The 21,007-nt window shown below is 33.5% G+C and overlaps 1 protein-coding gene across 1 annotated transcript in view; it reads left to right on the forward strand.

The window, feature by feature from the left end:
• The window catches only part of IQGAP2 (IQ motif containing GTPase activating protein 2), a gene marked incomplete in the record, with an annotated part of 4,327,392 nt that overhangs the window by 2,039,555 nt on the left and 2,266,830 nt on the right, over window positions 1-21,007 (forward strand). The window contains 1 exon segment of the mRNA XM_044063965.1: window positions 19,871-19,958. Within this exon segment, the coding sequence (XP_043919900.1) occupies window positions 19,871-19,958 (88 nt within the window).

Below are 21,007 nucleotides of genomic sequence, written 5' to 3' on the forward strand. Positions count from 1 at the left end.
TGACACCTCTCCTGTTTAGACTGTTCTTTTTTGAAGTCCAGGTAAATGTAGAGGAAATTTGGCTGACCATATTTGCTGACGACTGCAAGCTGGGTGCAATCATTGAATCCCCCAAAGATGTAGATATCTTCTAGGAAGGTCTGACACAAATATATGATGCCAAAACTATGGCCTAAAAATCAATACAAAAAATACATAATCATGCCATTTGGGAAGACGACCATTCTGTAAATTACAACCTTGATAACACTCCCGTAAGAGTAGACCCAGTAAGTGACTAAACACAGAGTGGTAGTAACCTGAACTTTGATCACCATGTGTCCATTAATTGTGAGAAAATGCTGCTACATGGAGAAAACTTGTAATTAAAGGCTTGGCATCCATATCTAAGGAGATCATAGTCCCACTGTTCTCAGCCCTCATTAGGCCAATACATTGCACCCTTCGGTATGTACCAGACTAGACATTTGCAACAGCTGGAGCTGCCACAGAGGCTCCTCACTACAAGAATACAGGGTGCAAATATGTCCTAGGTGGACCACCTCAAAGCCCTATCCCTATATTCTGAATCCTACAGACTACTGAGGGGTGATCTATGCCTAACCTACAAGGCATTCTCTGATCCAACCCAGATGGATTTTCTACATATTTGCAAAACAAACAGCACTAGAATTACCCAATCAAAGCATTTAAACCTCATTTATGACAAAACCTCATCTGTGACATAAAACATATTCTAGGAACAGGTATGTGTCTCAGGGATTACCCGTCTCCGGAACAGATTCCCCATTCATGTGAACCAGAGCACTTCCCTAAGTCTGTTCAAATGCAGTTTGGACCAATGAATGGGAAATCACAAATTCACCCCCTGGCTTGTCATCTGTGGCCCTTATGGACAGGAGCAGTTTATAAATGTCCTAAGGCACAGGCATGTACCAAAGCCATTCTATCCTGTGGACATTGATGATTGGGAAAATTGAAGCATGAATGGCTAGGCTTAAGAAGACCCAAGAGCCATTAGCCTAGTAACCTCCTATGATCCTGTGGTATAACTGCTGTTAGGAACATTTTTTAATGGTGGAAGGTCTGTGTATTATTTCTAGCAAAAAGAAGGGCTGGACAGATGGGACAGAGGGGATCATTAAGCTCTGGAAGCTAAGTTAGAGGTGAGAGTCCCACTAATTAGAAAGGTTCTGTAACAATTCTTTATCTTTGGTCATTGTGTGCAGTTCAGGGAACCGGAGAACAGAATTCATAATTTTCCATGTGTTTTGTGACCCAAGTATAGTGACTTCCCAACCTTTGGCAGCACTTATCAGGACAGGGCACATCATTTGATGATGATTCAGCTTAAATGAAAAGAATGGAGAATTTTCAGTTGCATAAATTGTTGGAGGGAAGATGCAGAGGGTTTACTGGCTTTCACCATGGTACTGTCAAAAAAATGCTAATTGGCACACACTGGATTTCGTGATGAATGAGTTAAGACATTGAAGTCCAAATTGCCTACCTTCTTAAAGGGTCTGAAAATGGTTCAAGAAGTCATGTTTGCTATTAGACTTGAAATTGCTAGATTTGGATGTTTGCACATTTAGAAATGCTTCTCATTCAGCCTATCTTGCTTCTGAGATTACATTTGGTGCTTGTATATCAGTTGGTAGCAATCCAGGCAGCCTGTGTACTTTAACCATATTTTAGCAGCTGCAAGTTGGCAAAATGAAAATAAAAGGAGCTTGGGGATTCTTTTTACTTAGAGCTCTATCTTGATAAAAGACAGTGCAAGGAGTGTTTTGATGTTGTCAGAAGTCCTTTAAAGTTGTGTCTCATTTGTTTTTTACCTGCTCAGTTTTATTTTATATTCTTTATTCATGTATACACTTGGAAGGTCCAGCAGGCACAAGTGCATCTTGTGAGTAGTGACCTAGAGTATTAAGTAATTTGCTTCGTCATGAGGTTTGCAAATTGACAAGGAGTGACTAGGACCAAGGACTGTGAGATGACACATGTTTGCAACTTATTATGTTGTACTAATAAAGCTTTAATCACAGGAAAACAATATATATTTAACATCTTGTTAAAAGGGTAGTTCTGGTCAACATTCACTCAAAACACAGACTACCAAAGCATCATGTCAGTAGTCCGTAATACAGTACTTCAGACAGAATTACAACTGACTAAATAATGCAGTATACTGGAAGACTGCAGACCATATACGAGAAAACCATGCAAAGTCATATGTTCTGTAGTCACTAAAATCTGTTAAGCATAACACGAAGCTTAAACTATTTATTTTCCCATTTTTTTAAATGACGTAATAAAAAATCTCAGGGTGTACCTTCTTGATGGTAACATACAAGTATACTGCAAGGGTGCCTTTAAGCACCCATGAAATCAGTAGAGGGGGAGGGGCAAAACAGTTGCAGGGTCTTAGTCTAGCACTCCTCCCCCCCCCCCTCACACGCACACACCAATACTACCACCTATCTGAGGTCTGAAAAAAAATTATCAACACTTTGTTATATTATGGGGACTACCAGTATGGCTGCACATTGAGTAACAGCTTAACTGTAGCTCTCCCAGCGTGAAAACAGAAACTCAACAGAAAAGGCTGGTAGACGTTTGAATTTATGGGTAAATTTCTGTAACTGGCTAATAAGTATACTGCCTGGATGCCAGTAAAAAAGAAATACAGAGCACCTAGAAAAAAATCTGCTACAAGAAGTAAGGAAGAAGCACTGACTGGGGAAAGTTCTGCAGCTGTTAAGTAAAAAGCAATGCAATCTCCAGAAATGACCATAACCTACAGGAAGATATAAGACAATTGCACACAGACCTGGTTAAAATAAAAGGCTGATGGGAGTATAGCAACACAAATAACAGAATGCTGGAAAAATGGAAAAAGCTTTAAACAGATATTCAGATGAGGTGATAAAGCTGCAAAAATCAGAGACTGAAATGAAGAAAAGGCTGGCAATATTAGACTGCTCAGGAAGAGATGTTTCAAAAAATAATAGAATTATAGGAAAGAGGACATAGGGAAACCTGAAATTTTCAGCTATACCAGAGAAGCTGGAAGGAACAAACTGCATTAATTTTATGAAAGCACAAATAAGCAACTGGACTAGTATTCCACAGCAGAAGCTGAAAGGGCACATTGTGTTTGTTCTAAACCTGGCTATGGGAAAACAACCTAGACATTTAATAGTAAAGATGCAATCCTGACAAAACTGTGGCAGAAGGACAAAATAGTAAAAGTGGGAGATAGCAGAGTGTTTGTGGAGAATGATTGCTCATGGTACACCAGGCAGAAGAGTAAATTCATTCCACTATACAGGGAATGTCAAGATGCAAGTTTGAGTTTCACACTGCTGTACCCAGATGTCTTCAAGGTATTCTTTCCTGGAGGGACAAAATCATTTTTTTTTTTGATGAAGTACATGCTAATAAGGAAATAGAAAAGTTTGTTCAACAAAATGTGAGCTGTGAAACAGAAAGATTTTGCTGCTTCTGTTAATAAAGACCACAGAGAGACTGTACCTGTGATACTTTTTCCACTGTTTTAACTTAAAATGTCGGAGGAAGGGAGCATGAGAGTTGACTAGAAGAATCAAAAATACATTGGAAATTAAGCATAGACAGGATTTGGGAGATGGTGATGAATAGTAATAAAGCCAATAACTGAATGTGAGATTACAGTGCAATAATTATATTTGTGAAATATGACAGAACAAGAAAATATGGAAATATTGGACTTTTTCAGAATTTATTAGACTTGTGGGGGACTGTAGAGTATATACCTTACTTCATGTCATTAATATTCAGAAAAATGTTGTGGGGAGGAGAAGTGAGAGGAGAAAGTTAACTGTAAGTAAAGAAAACATTTTTTTTTCTTAATAGTACTAATTTTGTGGTGTATTATTTTCTTTGCATGTTCTAAAGTAAAGTCTTCTCATTGGGGATTGTAAATAGGTGCTGCTGTTTTTTTTTTCCTTCCATTCTCCCTTTCGTTTTATGAAATGTAAGCACAGCAGACTAAAAAAAAAGCTTGCTTAAAAGAGCATGACAAAAGAAAAATTAACGTGCTTTTTCTCATTCTTGCATGGAGGAATGACTGGATTATGGACCTTAGACTGATTTAGTAACACGTTTTAAGAGAAAGCAAGTACATGAAAAAAATATTGAATATTGTGAGGCTTTTTTTTTCTAGTAAATGAATGTATGCTTAGTAGCAGTTCTGTGCCTGGCCTTTGTGTCTCCATGGAAACAATCTGATAAAGAGAAATTGGCTGGTTCTCATGCCTCCATGGTGACAATCTGATAAAGAGAAATTAGTTACAGTCTGGTGGGAGAGGGATTGGCTGGAAAACGAAAAGAGAAACTGGCTAGGAGAAAATATACTCTGAAAGCATTCGGGGGTTTTCTCAGTTGGGAGAGCTATAAAGGTAAGACAAAAACAGCGCTTGGTAGAAGCACAGGCTGCACCATGAGTCTTACCATGAATAACCTTTATTTTAGGTCATCTCAAGTCTGAGTGTGGCTGTCAGTTTGAGACATCTTTTTCTGTTAGGATGTAAAACTTCAGTATTTGAAGATGTACATATTTTTGTGTGTTAGTTTTAAATTAATAGGTTCTAGGGCATGTTGGGGATTTGTTTGTTTTTTTTGTTGCTTGAGGGCTTTAAATAAAACAAAAAACAAGTGTGATATGACATAAGCTCAAATGGATATGGCACGAAACAACTATATAAAAGTTCAACCTGCCAAACAGTGTATACATGTAACACAAAAGCTGGAACTAAACATTTAACAAAAAAGATGTTGTACCTAAAAGGTGGGAATAACTTTTTTAATACAATGATGCTTGTGTTTAAATGTCAGTAGTCTCACAGATAAATACAAAGAAAGAAAGAATAGTGAACTACATAAATAAATGTAGAATGCAAATAGCTATGTTACAGGGCACACACTTGGAAAGAACTGAACGTGAATTTGATAGAGAGATTTTCAGGATTGTTATTGAATGGAATATCTGGGACAGAGGAAAAGGGGAGTACTTATATTGCAAGAGGAGCTCCAGTAGTGTTCGAAGAGGATAACAAGATAATGGCAGATTTGTAGTGCTAAGGGGATGCTGGCAAGGGAGGAGGATTACACTGGCATGTATTTATATTCCACCTAAAACTGCTGTAATGGAGCTTAAGAAAATTCTGAGAGAAATAATCAGTTTTCAGAAAGGAATATTACTTATAGGTGGAGGCTGGAATTTGATTTGCAGCATTGATGATGTATCGGGGGGCAAAAGGGAGAGTGTAACAAAGGAGGGCAAATATTTGAAGAAATTTATAAAAATATTTGGTATGTAAGATGTGAATTCAGTAATAGGAGTTCAGAGGGAATTTACATATTATTCCCCAAGGTGTAAAAACAGGGCTAGGCTAGACAGAATTTACATTTCACAGGAACATGTGTATTTAATTGATATGTACCCAATAACTATTTCTGATCATGTGCCAATAATTAAAATAAAAACACTGGCATTTTTCCACCTATCTGTTGAAAAGAGAGGAATTTAAGGAATGGGTAGGGGAGATTATTCAAGAGCTATTCAAGAGGATAGAAAATACTTACAAAAATATAGCTAGGGAGTGGGATAAAATTAAGGTGGAGTTTAAAAATAGGGTGGAAATAAAAGAGAGGGCGCTATGGTTAAGAAATAGCCAGAATTATTTAGAAGGACTAACAAATGTTGAAGTATTGCAAAGTGGGGGAACCTCTCGGGACAAGAAGAGGATAAACTGCAGAATGTTTAGTAGAAAATAAGGGATTACCTTGATGATATACACAAGTTTAGAAAGGCTGCTATTAAGCATCTGGTTTTTGATGACTCTAGAGCAGGAAAACTTTTATCACAACAACTCGGGCAACAGAAAGTAGAAAGGACCGTCACCAAGCTTAGGGAGTCTATAACAAGGGAGGTATCAAAAGAAACTGTAGAGGTTTTAGAAATATTTCAGAAATTCTATGAAAGTCTGTATAAAGCAGAGACGTATGCAAGTCAAGAAAATATACAAATGAAAATGTTTATGAATGAATACATTATGCCAAGGTTAGAGGTAGAATGAGGCTGAGTTACTAACAGGATAGGAGGAGATGAGGTAAAAATTGTGATGTATAACTAATCTACAGGAATGGTATTCCTGTGGAAGTTTGAAATCTAGAAGGGAAAAAACTGAAAGATCTGGGAGGTTTTGTTTAAAAGTATTTTAAGAGGACGAGAAGTACCAACATCTTGGAAGAAAGCAGTGGTAACGATAATACTTAGAGGTTAAAGATCCATTAGCTCCAGCTTTCATACAGGCCCATTTCAATACTGAACCATGATTATAAAGTGCTCATGTCTATAATGGCTAAAAGAATAGCAAAAGTAATGCCAAAATTGGTAGCTATCCAACAAAATCTAGAAGATTTAGGATGTTTGCTTGGAAATGTTTACATAGATATTTTATACCCCAAGTAGACTCCAGAGAATTTTTCCTCAGATAAACAGCATGTGATGGGGAAGAAAGAGGTAACTGGGAACATATTTTCTAGGAGCGCAGTGAGTTGGCAGACTTTAAGGATTCCCTGCAACCTGCACTGTCAAGAGATGCTGGTTGGGCAGATTGGTGTGATGAGTGATATGATTTTTTTAGAGCCATGATACATAATTGAAATTGCCTACACATGGTAAGACCTTGATGTGTCTAATTATGGTGGCTACCAAAAAAAAAGCAGTTGCTAGAAAATAGAAATCAAAATCTAAACCAACTATACTAGAAGTAGTTAATATATTAACATAGATAAAACAACTGCAATTGAGATCTTTAGAAAAGGGTAGGAGCAAACTGCATAGGAAAAATGGGAATTGTGGGAACAGTACATGTAGGGGCATAATGAGGTTTAAAATATGGCAGGACTTAAATGAGCTATGTAATGTCTGAAAATGATTGGGTAGATAAGTGACGTAGAATATTTGCAACTGAGAGTTTGTCAGTATGGTTTGTGATACAAAATGCTTGCAACTAGGATTGTGTCTGTATGGTTTATTTTCATTTATATAAATGTATGATTGCCTATGTTGAAAGTGATTTAATAAAGATGTTTATTTAAAACAGGGCAGGAATTGAATAATTTAGGTAATGTTGCTTAGGTTATATGATATATAACAGTATGCGAAGTGTAATTTTTATAAACTTGAACTTAATACATTTCGATTACTTTTATATAAATTTGCCTATGTCACAAGTGGTAAGTAAAGGTGTTTATATTAAAAAAAAAAACTTTGTTGCATTACTGTAACTTGCAGCTTTTTATCTGAAACCAGAGGAGAGAAAACTGATGGATTACAAAGCATAAGACTTTGCACCCTTCTATTTTAACATCTTTATTAATAGTCTTCACACAAACAAGCAACCCTCCTTAATTCAATATACCAGTGAATCCACTCGTGCATGTACTGCTGACAACTGCCAGTCATTACAAGACATAACACAAGAATCTTTCACCTGCATAGAGTTGTGGCTAAATGAAACACAACTTCTGCTAAATCCCCCCCAAAAAAACAAATATTTTCTTCTGTTTCTGCCAAAATTCCAAGCCGATCTTAAGCCCCTTTTTACTATCATAGCAGCTGATAACACCCACATTGAGGTTGTCCCACATATAAAATTGCTTGGAATGACAATTGATCACCTTAAATTTGATTTACACATATGCAAGCAATCATAAAAGCTACTCAAAAGTATGTACCTTATATAGAGGCAAAAACTACCATACACTGCCTTTAATAAACTTCTCACCAGTATTTGTCTCCTACCAACATTACTGTATGCTTCCTCATCATAATGCAAACTGGAACAATGCTACAGTAAAACTGCTAAATTCACAACTAATACAACAAATAGAACTCATCATTGTAGCACTAAAAGAACTTTAAAATGTACTATAGTCTCAGCTTCTCACCATCCATAATATACTAAATAAACTTTACCAATGCCCTGCCCTAAAAACACACCTCACAAAACAAATCACTGTTAGAAACCTCAGAGCTCAACAGAAAACTCCCTCTATTCTTGTTGCATATCAAAGTCCTGGAACTCTGTCCCCTAACAGTGAGACAGACCAGTAACTACATTTCATTTAAATATAGCCTCAGAAAAATACCTGTCTGAATCATGGAAATGCCCTTGCCCAACGGCTGGCCTCAGGATTATGTTATGATCATATAAATTTACCCATGAAATCCCCGTCATAGAACTGTCCTGTGGTATCCTGTCATGCTTACACTAAATATTGCTTGTTCATCTCCCAGTTTCTTTTAGCAGACATACTGCTGTGTCTATAAAGACTAAATACATTCTTCGTACTCTGACCTCATACTTTACATACTTTATCCCGAATTTTCAAATCTTCTGTTTCTAGAAAAACATCATTTGGCACAAAAAAGCAACTTTATTGGATGCCAGGAATAGTGTGTAAAAAAAATCAAAAATTAACTAGCACCTCAGCATATACCTTCAAGGCTCAAAAATTTTAAATACAGTAAAGCACTTAAATAGTTCATCAATTAGAACATTACTAAATAGAACAATAGAATGTACCAGAATGCATATGAATTTAAATGAAAAAGCAAAAATAATTCAGTTGAAACTGAGTTCACAGAGTAACAATAATTCTAACAACAATAATAGTAAAAACAATAAGCCAGTTGAATACAAAGTACAATAAAAACGGCCAAAAAAAAAGACTTCACAGCAAAATAGTACACTAAGTAAACAAACTGGTAAGCACTTTTGTTTAGAGATGAACTTCATCAGACCAAGTTGCATATTGAATTAAACAATCCATGTTCACCTAAATTAAAAGTCACGAGTAATTTCAATGATTTAACCCTTTCCTCCTTAAAACAGCCTTAAAATTTTCCCTGTCATTAATCTCTGGATAAACTCAGGCAGTAACCTTACCTGACAACAGTATTTTTTACAGTCTAAATCTTCTGCATCTCGCCTGGAATCATAATTTTAAACTTGACCAATTATAGAGAATTTATAAACAACTATTTGCTTAGAGAGACTTAAAACTGCATGCTTAGCCAGAGCATTAATTAATCCTTTTTTCTCTACTGCTCTCAAATGCTCATGCATCCTTAAATAAAAATCCCCCAATGGTTCTACCTACATAAAAATGCAGGCCAAAGCCCACAAAATGCTTACATATACTACATATTTAGATTTACAGTCATACTTATAGGACAAATTGATTACATAATTTCTAGCTGCTACAAAAACTTTTTCCCCAACTAACACATGCTTACAATAATTGCAGCTTCTGCATTTAAACATCTCCTTGGAAATCCCCTATAATTCATACTATTTCTAAAAAAAATGTTCTTTGATTCTTCCCTCTTTTGCTCACAAAAACTGGAACATCAATTATTATTTTATTTATATCTTGGAAATTCATCAAGAATTTTCAGTTGTTTCTAATTATTTTCTTGATATACCAATCAACCGCATATGGGAGTAAACATGCTAAAGCAAAATCATTGCAAAAATTATTATTGCTGTTTAAACTAACCTGCGTATTAAAATTGTTAAACTACATTCTGTCATCATTATCATCTGAATAACTATTGGCCATTAGTGCCTTTTAGAAACAACATTATTCATCATCGCATCCACAGTCTCAGGTGGGTACCTTCTAGCATCAAACTTCATTTTAGGAAACTTACATTTTTCATAAAAATGGCCATCTTCATCAGCTAAACTACTGACTCTATCAAACTGGCCTTTAACAATATTCTTCTTAAGCTTAACACTATGTTTACTATTATAAAATAAATAACTATTGCTTGGCTTGTTTTTGTAAATTTTGATACTCCAGTTTGTTGGTTTTCTTAAATAAAATGAAACCTGGGTAATTTATACTCTCTAAATCAAAATTAAAAGTCACTCTAAGCAAATAGTTATAAATTCTCTATAATTGGTCAAGTTCAAAATTATGATTCCAGGTAGGATGCAGGAGAAGATTTAGACTGGAAAAAATACTGTTGGCAGGTAAGGGTTAATGCCTCAGTTTATCCAGGGATTAATGATAGGCAAGATTTTAAGGTTGCTTTAAGAACGAAAGGGTTAAATCATTGAAATTAGTCATGTGACTTTTAATTTAGATATATATGGATTTTTAATTGACTATCCAACTTGGTTTGATGAAATTTGTGTCTGAATGAAAGCGCTTGCCAATTGTGTTTGTTTATTTAATAAAGTGTATTATTTTGCTGTGAAGTAGTTTCATTTTTAGCCGTTTTTATTGCATTTTTAATGGGCTGAGTTTTTTAGCCTTTAGTAAATAAATACAAAAATACACATAGCCTAACTTCTAAGAAATGCAGTTCCAAAATGCTTCCAAAGCTGTTATATTAAATATTTCATAAGTAATTCATTATTAAGGCCCTTTGTTGCAAAGTATCATAAGTCAAAATAAACCAAGCCTCCTCCTGTAATAGCATATCAGAAGGATCTAAATATAAATCATAACGTGAACACATACCTTATAAAGACCCTCAATATATTCTCAAATATCAAGTCATTTTTTGATAGGACACTCCAAACATACTACTGTTATTAAAAAAATAGGGATTTGTGTGTTACTTTACCCCTGTAATAAGTTTTACATTGGTAAGACCATACGTTAACTTAGGGTGAAGATATGTGAACACATCTAAGATGTCACAAATAATTGTCCTACCATCCCTGTAGCATCACATTTTTTCAAATGTCATAATAGTGAGTCGGATTTATTGAGGTTGTTTATAATGTATGTGTTGACATGTTCTTTTTTTTAACTTATTGGATTTTAATCAGTAAAAATCAAGTCAAACTAAATACAGAGCAACAGAAAACATGTAAATTAAAACATTTCCAATAGATTTTTAAGTTTTAATCATGACAGTCGTTTGAGAAATATTTGACATTCTAGCATGAACATTTTGTATTTCCCTATTACATACATTTTTTGCTAGATAAATTCTGAAAAAGAGAGGATGTTTTTCCAATTTGTGATCACTTTTTCTCGCAATAGCTAGACTAGACCAGAGGGGAGGCACTTAGGTTTTTGGAATGGAATCTGGAATTGGAGTATTGAACGAGAGCAATGAATTGATAACAGTGCAATTGTCTGACCATAATGCTTTAACAAAATTACTGAAATCTATCCAAAATGGCGCAACCATTTTGCGTTCTTGAACCATATGGATCCAGTTTGTGTTTAAAACGTAATCACATCTCCAACAACTTGTATTATTTTTTTATATATTAGGCAACTTCTGTGCAAATACTTCCATGTAAAAATTCTCCAATGAAGAGACAAGGTTGTATTACTTATGAATTTTAAAGCTATTTTTTATTAATATATGAAAATATTTTATTTATTTTTGTTGAATAATCATAGTAAGACAAATCAAAGACAGTAAATTTATATCTTAAGATGCTATAAATCATTGACAAAACAGACTTTTTATTTTCTGTTTTCTTTAAAAATCTAATGTCTTAGGAATGGTCTCTGAGTTCATATTTAATGTTGTTTGTATCTTATTATAATAAATGATCTAAACATTTGTATACTTAACCAATTAGTTTGCATTATGTTATTTAGCCAGAAGATATTCAGCATTTTGTAAATTATTATTTAAGAGTTCATGCCAACATTTTAAGCCATTTTCTTTAATATCTAATATTATACTTTGGTTAAATGAATATATATCTCTATTAGTGTATGCTGTGGTAAACATTAGAATTATTAAATCTTTAACAAGATCATTGCACACTTTTAAAATTAGTTAAAATATAATTAAAAGGAATAGATGTAGGATATTTTCTAGCATTTAAACAAAATCCTTTATAATCATATATATTTTAATATTCAAAAGTAAATTAGTATTTCTGGTATTTTAATGGATAAAATTGATGTATGGATCCTCTTCCAGTTTGAAGTATATGTAGAATTTAACAAATGACTCACTAAATTTAAGACAACAGATTTAGCATACAGTTCAATGTTAAAAAAACCAATTCCACCATCTTCCCAACTTTTAACATGCCAATCAAACTCTATTCTTGATTCTCAAGGATACCACTAAAACTTTAGTATGAGGTTTATATGTGTAATCATTTTATAGACTGAAATAAAATCCGTGACTCTAGAAGGAATAACAATTTTGTTAGTATTATCCTTTTTATCATTTAACTTGTCTTCCATTGTGGAAAACATTTTATTCCAGTTATCAGTAGTTTTTACTGTTGTATTGGCTAGGGATTTATAATTTGCTGTAGCCGACTCTGTCCAACTAGATTTTATAATAACTCTCAAATATTTAAGTTGCTTTTTTTCCCAATTAAAGTCTTTGTAATTTTCTAGAATTTTTTTTATCAATATACTTTCATTTTTATTATGGTTGAAACTTAGACATGAAATCTTTTCAAAATATTTTATTGAGTTAATATGCTGCAATGAAGGCTCAGTGTCTCCACTCGTTAATAAGATATTGTCTGCAAATATATTTTTGAACTATAATTTTCATCAATGGAAAACCCCTTTATCTTTGAGTTTGCTCTACTAAATAAATAGATAATAAATATAATAAATAAAAGTGGATTATATTCCGGTTGTCTTCCATGCCTCCTTTTACAGTTTACTTGTCCTGCTTTTGGCACTTTTTCCACACTTATTTGGTGTTTTGCTCTAATAAAATTGGTAAAGGGTTCTACTGACAATGCAAGTAACACAGGAGATTAAGGACAACATTGTTTTGTACCTTTTAATATTTTAAGAAGGCCCAACAAAAATGAACCAATTTTGATAAAGGATAAAGAATTTTCATATAATTTATTTATTAAATCTATAAATTCTATAGAGAAGTTATATTCTTTAAGTACTTTGAATAGACAGGCCCAACTAAAAGAATCAAAAGCTTTGTCCAAGTCTAAAGTTATGATGTAAAGTCCTTTTTTCTTACTAGCTATATCAATGAAAAAAGTCTAATAACATTATCATGTACTTTCCTATTTAGCCTGTTTGACCATCTTCTGTTAATCTTGACATCATCTGATTTAGTCTTTTCACCAGTATAGACATAAAGATTTTATAATTAATGTTCACAAGTGAAATAGGGTGATAAGAACATAATTTTGGGTCTTTATCTTGCTTCGGAATGGGAGATATTGTTGCATATTTCCAGGAGGGAAAGATAATTGACTCATTCCTGATTTCTTCAAAAGCTCTTAAAAGTATTAAAGTATTATACGGAATTAATTTGAATAATTCTGGAATTATACCTGCTAAACCAGGAGCCTTTTTTATTTCTGTAATGGAAATTGATTTATTTAGATTGACATTTTGTTCTTTAGTCAATTATATTTTCCTTTAGTTAAATTGCAATTATCTAAAGTGGATTTGCTACTCTTAACTACTTCATAGTGTTTCCTAAATGTTTCTAAAATCTTTTAAATCTTTTGCACTTCTAAGGTTACTTCCAACATTATAAGTAATTTCTTTGATATGATTTATATTATGTATTCTTTTTGATCTAATAGCTAGTCTATGTAAACTTTTTGGGTTAACAGAATATCATTGTAATTTAAGTTTTTCTATGTTTATTGAAACTTTATAATTTAATATTTCTGTGTATTGTTTTTAATCTTTCAATTCCGAGTTTGCAACTATATTATTAACTTTTAAGTTTAAATTTAAAGTATTAATTTTTGACTAACCCACTTCTTTCTTTTGAGATAACTTTTAATTCCACATATAGGTATGCTTTTAATGTATCACACAAGATAACCTCTAAAATGTCACCCTTGTTGTTTTCCAGAAACAAGTTTAGCTCTTTTAAGAACCATTCCTTAAATCCATTAATCTTTATAATGTAAGCTGGAATTATTTGCCAGAAGGTTAAGTCATTAGGTTTAATATTGAAGTTGAAAATAATAGCATTATAGTCGGACAAAGGACCTGAAACTATTGAGTCTTCATCAACTTTAGAGTATAATCTGTTAGAAGTAAAAAATGTGTGTATATATATATATATATATATATATATATATATATATATATATATATATATGTGTGTGTGTATGTATGTATGTTTGGGTACCTGATCTGTATGAGTAATGTGTAAAATTAAGGGAATTTTCTAATTTTATTTCATATGCATCTCTCAGGTTTATAGAATTTATGAAGAAATTTAAATACTTGGCAGCAGCAGATAATCTAGATTTCCTATCTCTGGTAGTGTCTTTTTCCGAAAGAAAACAAAAATCACCAGCCAATAAAATGTCATCCTTTGAATATGAAGTTATAATATCGTAGTGCTTTCTTGCAACTTTAGAGCCAGTTCCAGGGATCCATTAAGCACTAACAAATGTGTAATATATATTTTTTTAATTTCCAGTACAACTATACCCATTGTTCCATTTTTATCCATATATACGTATGTATTAATTATTCTAGGCATAGACAGTGATTTCTTCCAAAGTATGACTGCTCCTCTACTCTTTGAACTATAATGCAAGTCTGCAAGTATTGAATAATCTTTGAATGAGAAGCTAAGTCCTTCTTCATCAGATGCGTTTCTTGCAAAAAAGCAATATAAACATTATTTTTAAATATTTAAACTGCCTCTCTTCATAGGGTTGTCTAGACTATTAATAGTCCGTGAGATGCACTTATAGACAGACATTTTTGAATTTAACAGTATTCATTTAACTAACATGGAAGAAGATACCCTGGTTTGATAAGATAGTCATTCAAACCACTTTCAGTCATCATGCAGTTATTAATTGACTGCTATCTAATGCTACTACTTCAGAAATTAATCCATTTAACAGAGTAAGCTAAATAAACAGGTCCTCTCCTTAATATCAATTTCTATTTCTGAACAATTTTCAGTATAGCATCTAAATCCAGATACTCAAAATATATGATCAGTTTTGTATTAGTAAAGTACACCTATCGATAGAACTATATTTTATATGTTAGATTATCAATTAAATATATTTGTAGAAATATTCTTTTTTTAAACAGAATAATGCTATCATAAACTATTACAAATTATTACCTTTTCTGAATTTGAATTTTCTAAAAATATTAAAAATATCGAAACAAAGTATTAAGGCAATCAGCTTTGCTAAATCAGGCCTATATTTCTTTTGTTTTTGTTGTTTAGACTGAATTATTAAAAAGCATTCTATCCTATGTTTATAAAAGTCATAGTGTAGCTTAATTTTAAGAATACTATAAAAAGTTTATTTAAAATATAATTGAGGAAGATATAGTTATACAGATAGTTATATTCATGAACCGATAAGATTCTTGAAAGACAAACACAGTAAAATTAACCCTGAACATATTCTTTCCATATTATATTTCTTTTCTAATGATTATAATAATTCCTTACTTAGACTACATAGATTATCTAAGAATGCACAAGTCCTTAAGTATTGAATTCAGTAGCATGATTTGTATCTTAAATATAGCCAGTAGTTTTGCTTAAAACTTATAAGCAGTAGTCAACATTGCTTTCTTTACTAGACAAATTGTGTGAGGTTTAGTCCCTTAAAATAAATATTCTTATCACTCGGGTAACATTTTATAAAGCAAAATAAATCAAAATCTAATAATGTTGGATATCATCATCTACTTTAATGTATTTTCTAATGTATTAGAAACTTCAGTGTACCACCGTAACCATTAAAAAACACTTTTAAGTAAGGCTTGTGTTAGAAAGATTCTGTACTGGTACTCAGTATTCTTAATTGCAAACAAGTAATCTAAATACCAAGAGCTCAAAACATAAAGTTCCACATGTCACACCAGAGATCAACAATTCTTATTTCCAGTGTCTAGATTACATGTAATTCTAGAATTTTTGTTTGTGCTGTATTTGAATAGAATGTTCAAAACAGCGTATCAATTTAATTTACAGTAGTAAAATAAATTATCCCTCTATTGTAGCCTGCCTTTTAGAAATCGCCCTGTTGTGATTGTTACGGACCCCCACAGAGGTTTCTCTTGCAGTACCCTAGAACCTTTCAAAGGCAATCTCCTTTGCCTCTGATGCAAACAGGAAACCTGTAAATGGTTAATTTCCCAGGCCCATGCTTACACTTATCAAGGGTGTCCGAAATTGTCAGAGATTGGGATGCATGGCTAGGCTTAAAAAGGCCCTTAACGCCTATGAACCTATGAGCTGCACAGGACAATATACCAATAGAAGTGAATTAAGTTAGTCTGTGGTGTTCCCCAAGAACAGCTTTATATGATTCAGATTATAATGACCACCTCTTTCATGTAAAAACTGTCATCTCTCGAAATTATACTAGCCAAAGTATCTGTTAGTGCTACTAAGATGTTTAGAATGTCTGCAGTGCATTGCATGTTGTATATAATACATCTTGCTAATTATTTAAGCTGTAATAAGATATCATGAACTCTATAGAATGAACATGTCACTTATCTTGCATGTCTTCTCAATCTAGTATGTAGAATTTTATCTGTGATATGTATGTATATAGCTGTTAATATATATTTTAAACAAACATGACATAGCTTTCAACTAAACAACAAACTGTTGGGACCTGATTTTTGTCCCAAATGATCCCAGCTTATAAAGGTGAATCTTCTGTCTACATAATGTCTAATTACGGGATGAGTACCCCTTCTGCTAGAGAAATAATGTAGGTGTATTCAGTTAGAATTTTGTTACAATGTAAAGTCGAGCTGGGTGTAACTACTGTATCCACTATAATATGAATATGCTAGCATTCATATGTTGCTGTTATACTTCCATGTAATTATCTGCATTACTGCTTACAACGGATATAAAACGTGTAAACACCCCTGTTAAAATGACAAGTTTTTGCGATATAAAAAAATGAGATGACAATAAATCATTTCAAAACTTTTCCCACCTTTAATGTGACCTATAACCTGTACAATTCAATTGAGAAACAAACAAATCTGTTAGGGAAAAAAATAAAAAAACTTCGATTAAGTTGGTTGCATAAATGTGCACACCCTTTAACTAATACTTTGTTGAAGCACCTTTTGCTTTACAACACTCACTCTTCTTGGGTACACACCTGCCATCAATTAGAGACTCTGATTAACCCCAAATAAAGTTCAGCTGTCCTGGTAGGATTTTCCTGATATATACTCAGTTGCCTGTTACAGCAAAAGCCATGGTTCACAGAGAGCTTACATATCAGAGGAATCTCATTGTTGTAAGGTATCAGTCCAGGAGAAGGGTATAAAAAAATTTCCACAGCATTGGATATACCATGGAACACAGTGAAGACAGTCATCAAAAGTGGAGAAAGTATGGGACTTACAAACTTTTACGTAAATAGTACTGTTAAAGAAGTTCGAATAGACATTTCAGTACTAGAGATTTTTATTGGTTAGATTTTAATTGGATTAATTGAATCATGATATTGAATGGCTATTTAAATGTTCTGTTTTTTGTTTAAGATCACTTTCTGATGAAGACTTGCCTTTGTCGAAAACGTATAGATTGGTTTGGCGTTATTGTCGAAAACATATAGATTGGTTTGGCGTTATTGGTGTTTTGTGATTTTCAATAAAAGATCCTTTTAAGAAGGAATCCTGGTTTCCGACCTCTATTTGGACACTCCTTGCAAGTCTTTATTTTTGGTTTTGGTTGTCGTTTGACTTGCTTCCATCTTTCGGTTTGGTTTTGGTTTTGTGTGATGGCGGAGAGTTGCAAGTATTTAAGTATTTATGTATATTAATAACTAAATTGACACTGCTAGACAGAACCATCATATAAAAAAACTTCCATCAATATACCTCTCAAAAATACTAATAACATGTATTAAGGCAAAAAAAAAGGAAAAGTAATGCAAGTAAACAAATTAGACAGTACACATAAACCATTTATTTAGAGATATCTCACATAAGAAATAGATTTCAGGGCTTTATTTTTTGCATATCCTACTTTTGCTATCTTCATTGTCTTTTTCTTATTCACGCTGATCAACATTCCAACGTGCATAAGTGTCGAGTTCAAAGGTCAGACTGTTCTCACTGCATCTCCGTGCTGGCAAAGATGCTACACACGAATATAGTTTAAGAAATCACTCTTGGGTCATTTTATCATGAAAAGAAGTATGTTGATGCGTTCTAGCAGCAACTTAGACTTATTTAAACAGTAAATGCCATTGGAAGCTTGTGATGACTTTTTTGGAGTGAGGATTAAGGAAAAAATTGCACAAAATAATTAACAATAAAAACAAAGAAAATGGACATTAAAGAGAAGCCCAGCATTTCACTCTATATACATCCTTTTCCCATCACTTATAAACCATCATCTTTCATTTTCAGTACTCATTGATAAAATAAATAAAAAGAATGAGAGAAAAGAAAAAAAATAAAGTATGAAAGAAATAATGGTATTAGATAAGGAGAATGATAAGAATGCAAAGAACAGAAAAACCCAGTATCAAAAAAAATATAAAAAAAACTGCACTACTAAATATGAATATCAAGCTCAGTTCATCTACAGTGTAGAATCTAGAGCTTGTAAAATGCCCTTAACAAAAGTTGATCTGACTTTTTGTGAAAGGAACCTAGAGAATTTCCACGAGTAGAAGCAGGTTTTCATAATTTTCTATTTCAGGTTGTCAGCAGACTAAATGAGAGATCATGCCAATGTTATTGGGTGGTTTTGAATGATTAGTTCAGGTGATGAATAGGCATACATTTTATACATCTTCTATCCGGAATACCGATTGCATGTGGTTGGTTTCAGAAATAAAGTGAATACGGTGATTAGTTTTATAAATTTGTAGAAGTGCTTATCCTTTAGATGTTGAGTTCTTTTGCTTTATGTTTGTCAAAATAAAACAAATGTTTCTGTAAAACACCAAGGACAGCTGCTGCTACATAGGGGAACAGAGGGCTTTGGCTTCACTTTTTATTAAATAGTATAAAACGTTACTTGGATCTTTGTAAATGTAAGCCATAAAACAAAAGTGTTTAATATGCAAATTATCATATGCTGTCCCACTCTCATAACTATGTATTTTTAAAATAAATTTGTGTGGCAAGATATTTTGGAAGCTTGCATAATCATTTCACAGTGCTGCATTGCTCAGTTTTGAAGCTGCTGCCAGTGGTAGCCTTGACCTGAGTTCTGTAATGGAGGAACAGTCATTTCACATATTTATAGAGAGCAGATTGCATGTCTCATGGGCCTGATTTTTCCTTCAGGTATGAAGGATGTCTAACTGGCTTGCATATTCCCCTTATAGCATACTGCAGGTGGAATTAAAGACCTAAAAATTCTGTACATGGAGAGTGATGATGTCTGAATTAGGCAAACTGGTAGCATGAAATTTCGTAGTATAACATATGCCTGGTAGCAAACAACTTTTGTTTTGACTAGTAGTGATTCCCTTTTATATATAAGATAAGTCTTTCTGTTTCCATACAGTTTTTTGACTGTTGTGCACAGTAGCAAAATCAGCTATCTCTAAATGTGCACAGAAGTTAAACAAGATACTTTTTAATGATTCATATGGCCTAGTTTGTTTTCAACAGGTGTATGATTAGAATTTAAACTGAAAATATTTAACAAAAAGTTATTCAGCTTTTATATTTTATGGTACTGACATAGCTATAATAACCATATTTTCAAGTTGTTTGTGAAGAATTTGATTCTCTGGCTAATAACCTTTCAATTTATTTTGAGCTGTACATCCCCATTAGTGCATGTGGTGCAAGTTTACTTTGTGATATGATTTTCCTTTCGTAACAGGAAATGGGAATACCAGTGCTAATGGACAGAGAGGAGATTCAGAAGGACATTACCACTGCCAATGAAAAAGCAAAAACCCATAAGTTAAGTGAGTAAACCTTCATTGTACATATGAATGTATATCATTGAAATGTTCTCTGTCAGTCTTGGACTAAACCGGTAAACTGACGTATTGTTGAGCATTTTATCAAAACTGTTCCTGTTTATATTTTAAGTCTGCTGCAGACCACCTCATGTTTGGAAGTTTTTGATTTGAAAGTTTTTTTTTAGTTTACTTTTATTGTAACTCATTTGCCTTTGCTTTTCAAATGGTTACAGCATTTGTAGGCAGTCTATTCGATTGTATGCAATCTTGTGAGATGTCCTAGTAGTGCAGTTAAAAGGTAATTGGCGTATTTTTCTGAGGACCGAGTCTTTGATATCAGTTTGCTTCACCTATCTTCTGTTTCCCTTTCACCCCTCTTCAGGACATTTTTATGTTTATCTGCTTTTCCCTTTGGTCTTCCTGCAGCCCAAATGGTGTTTCCATATCTGGACAACCTGCTTCTTCAGGCATCCTCTCGATCCAGGGTTTTGCAAGATCTGCACTTCACTTTGCTCCTCCTGCGCAGTCTGGGATTCACCATTAATCTCAAGAAGTTGAGTCTGGCTCCTTCTCAAGACCTCACTTTTCTGGGTTGCAGAATCCAAACCATTCCAATGCTGGCTTCTCTTCCTCCTCCCAATGTGCCTACTTGTGGTCTCTCCATCCCCTTTCTGTTGTTACTGTAAGGGAATTTGAGTCCTGGGGTTCATGGCTTCTTCTATTTGCATGCTCCCCTTTGCCAATCTTCATATGAGGAAACTTCAGTGATACGTAATGACAGTTTGGCTCCAGCATGCCACCCTCTGGAGTTTCCAATTCCCTTATTTGCTTGTGTCAGACTCTAGGTTTGCTTGTGGATTTAGCAGATGTCCTTCAATCTGGGACTGCTTTTCAGACTCCTACCCCTTCTCAAGAGCTGTTCACAGACACTTCCAATCTTGAGTGGGGAGCCTCTTCCTACAATCTGAGGGTTCAGGGTTTATGACCCCTTCATCAGAGGTCAGACCACATCAACATAAAAGAAATGAAGGCACTCATTCTTGCTCTTTGGG

Source organism: Protopterus annectens, chromosome 2.part2, assembly GCF_019279795.1.
Source record: "Protopterus annectens isolate FY-2018-M chromosome 2.part2, PAN1.0, whole genome shotgun sequence".
NCBI lineage: Eukaryota > Metazoa > Chordata > Ceratodontiformes > Protopteridae > Protopterus > Protopterus annectens.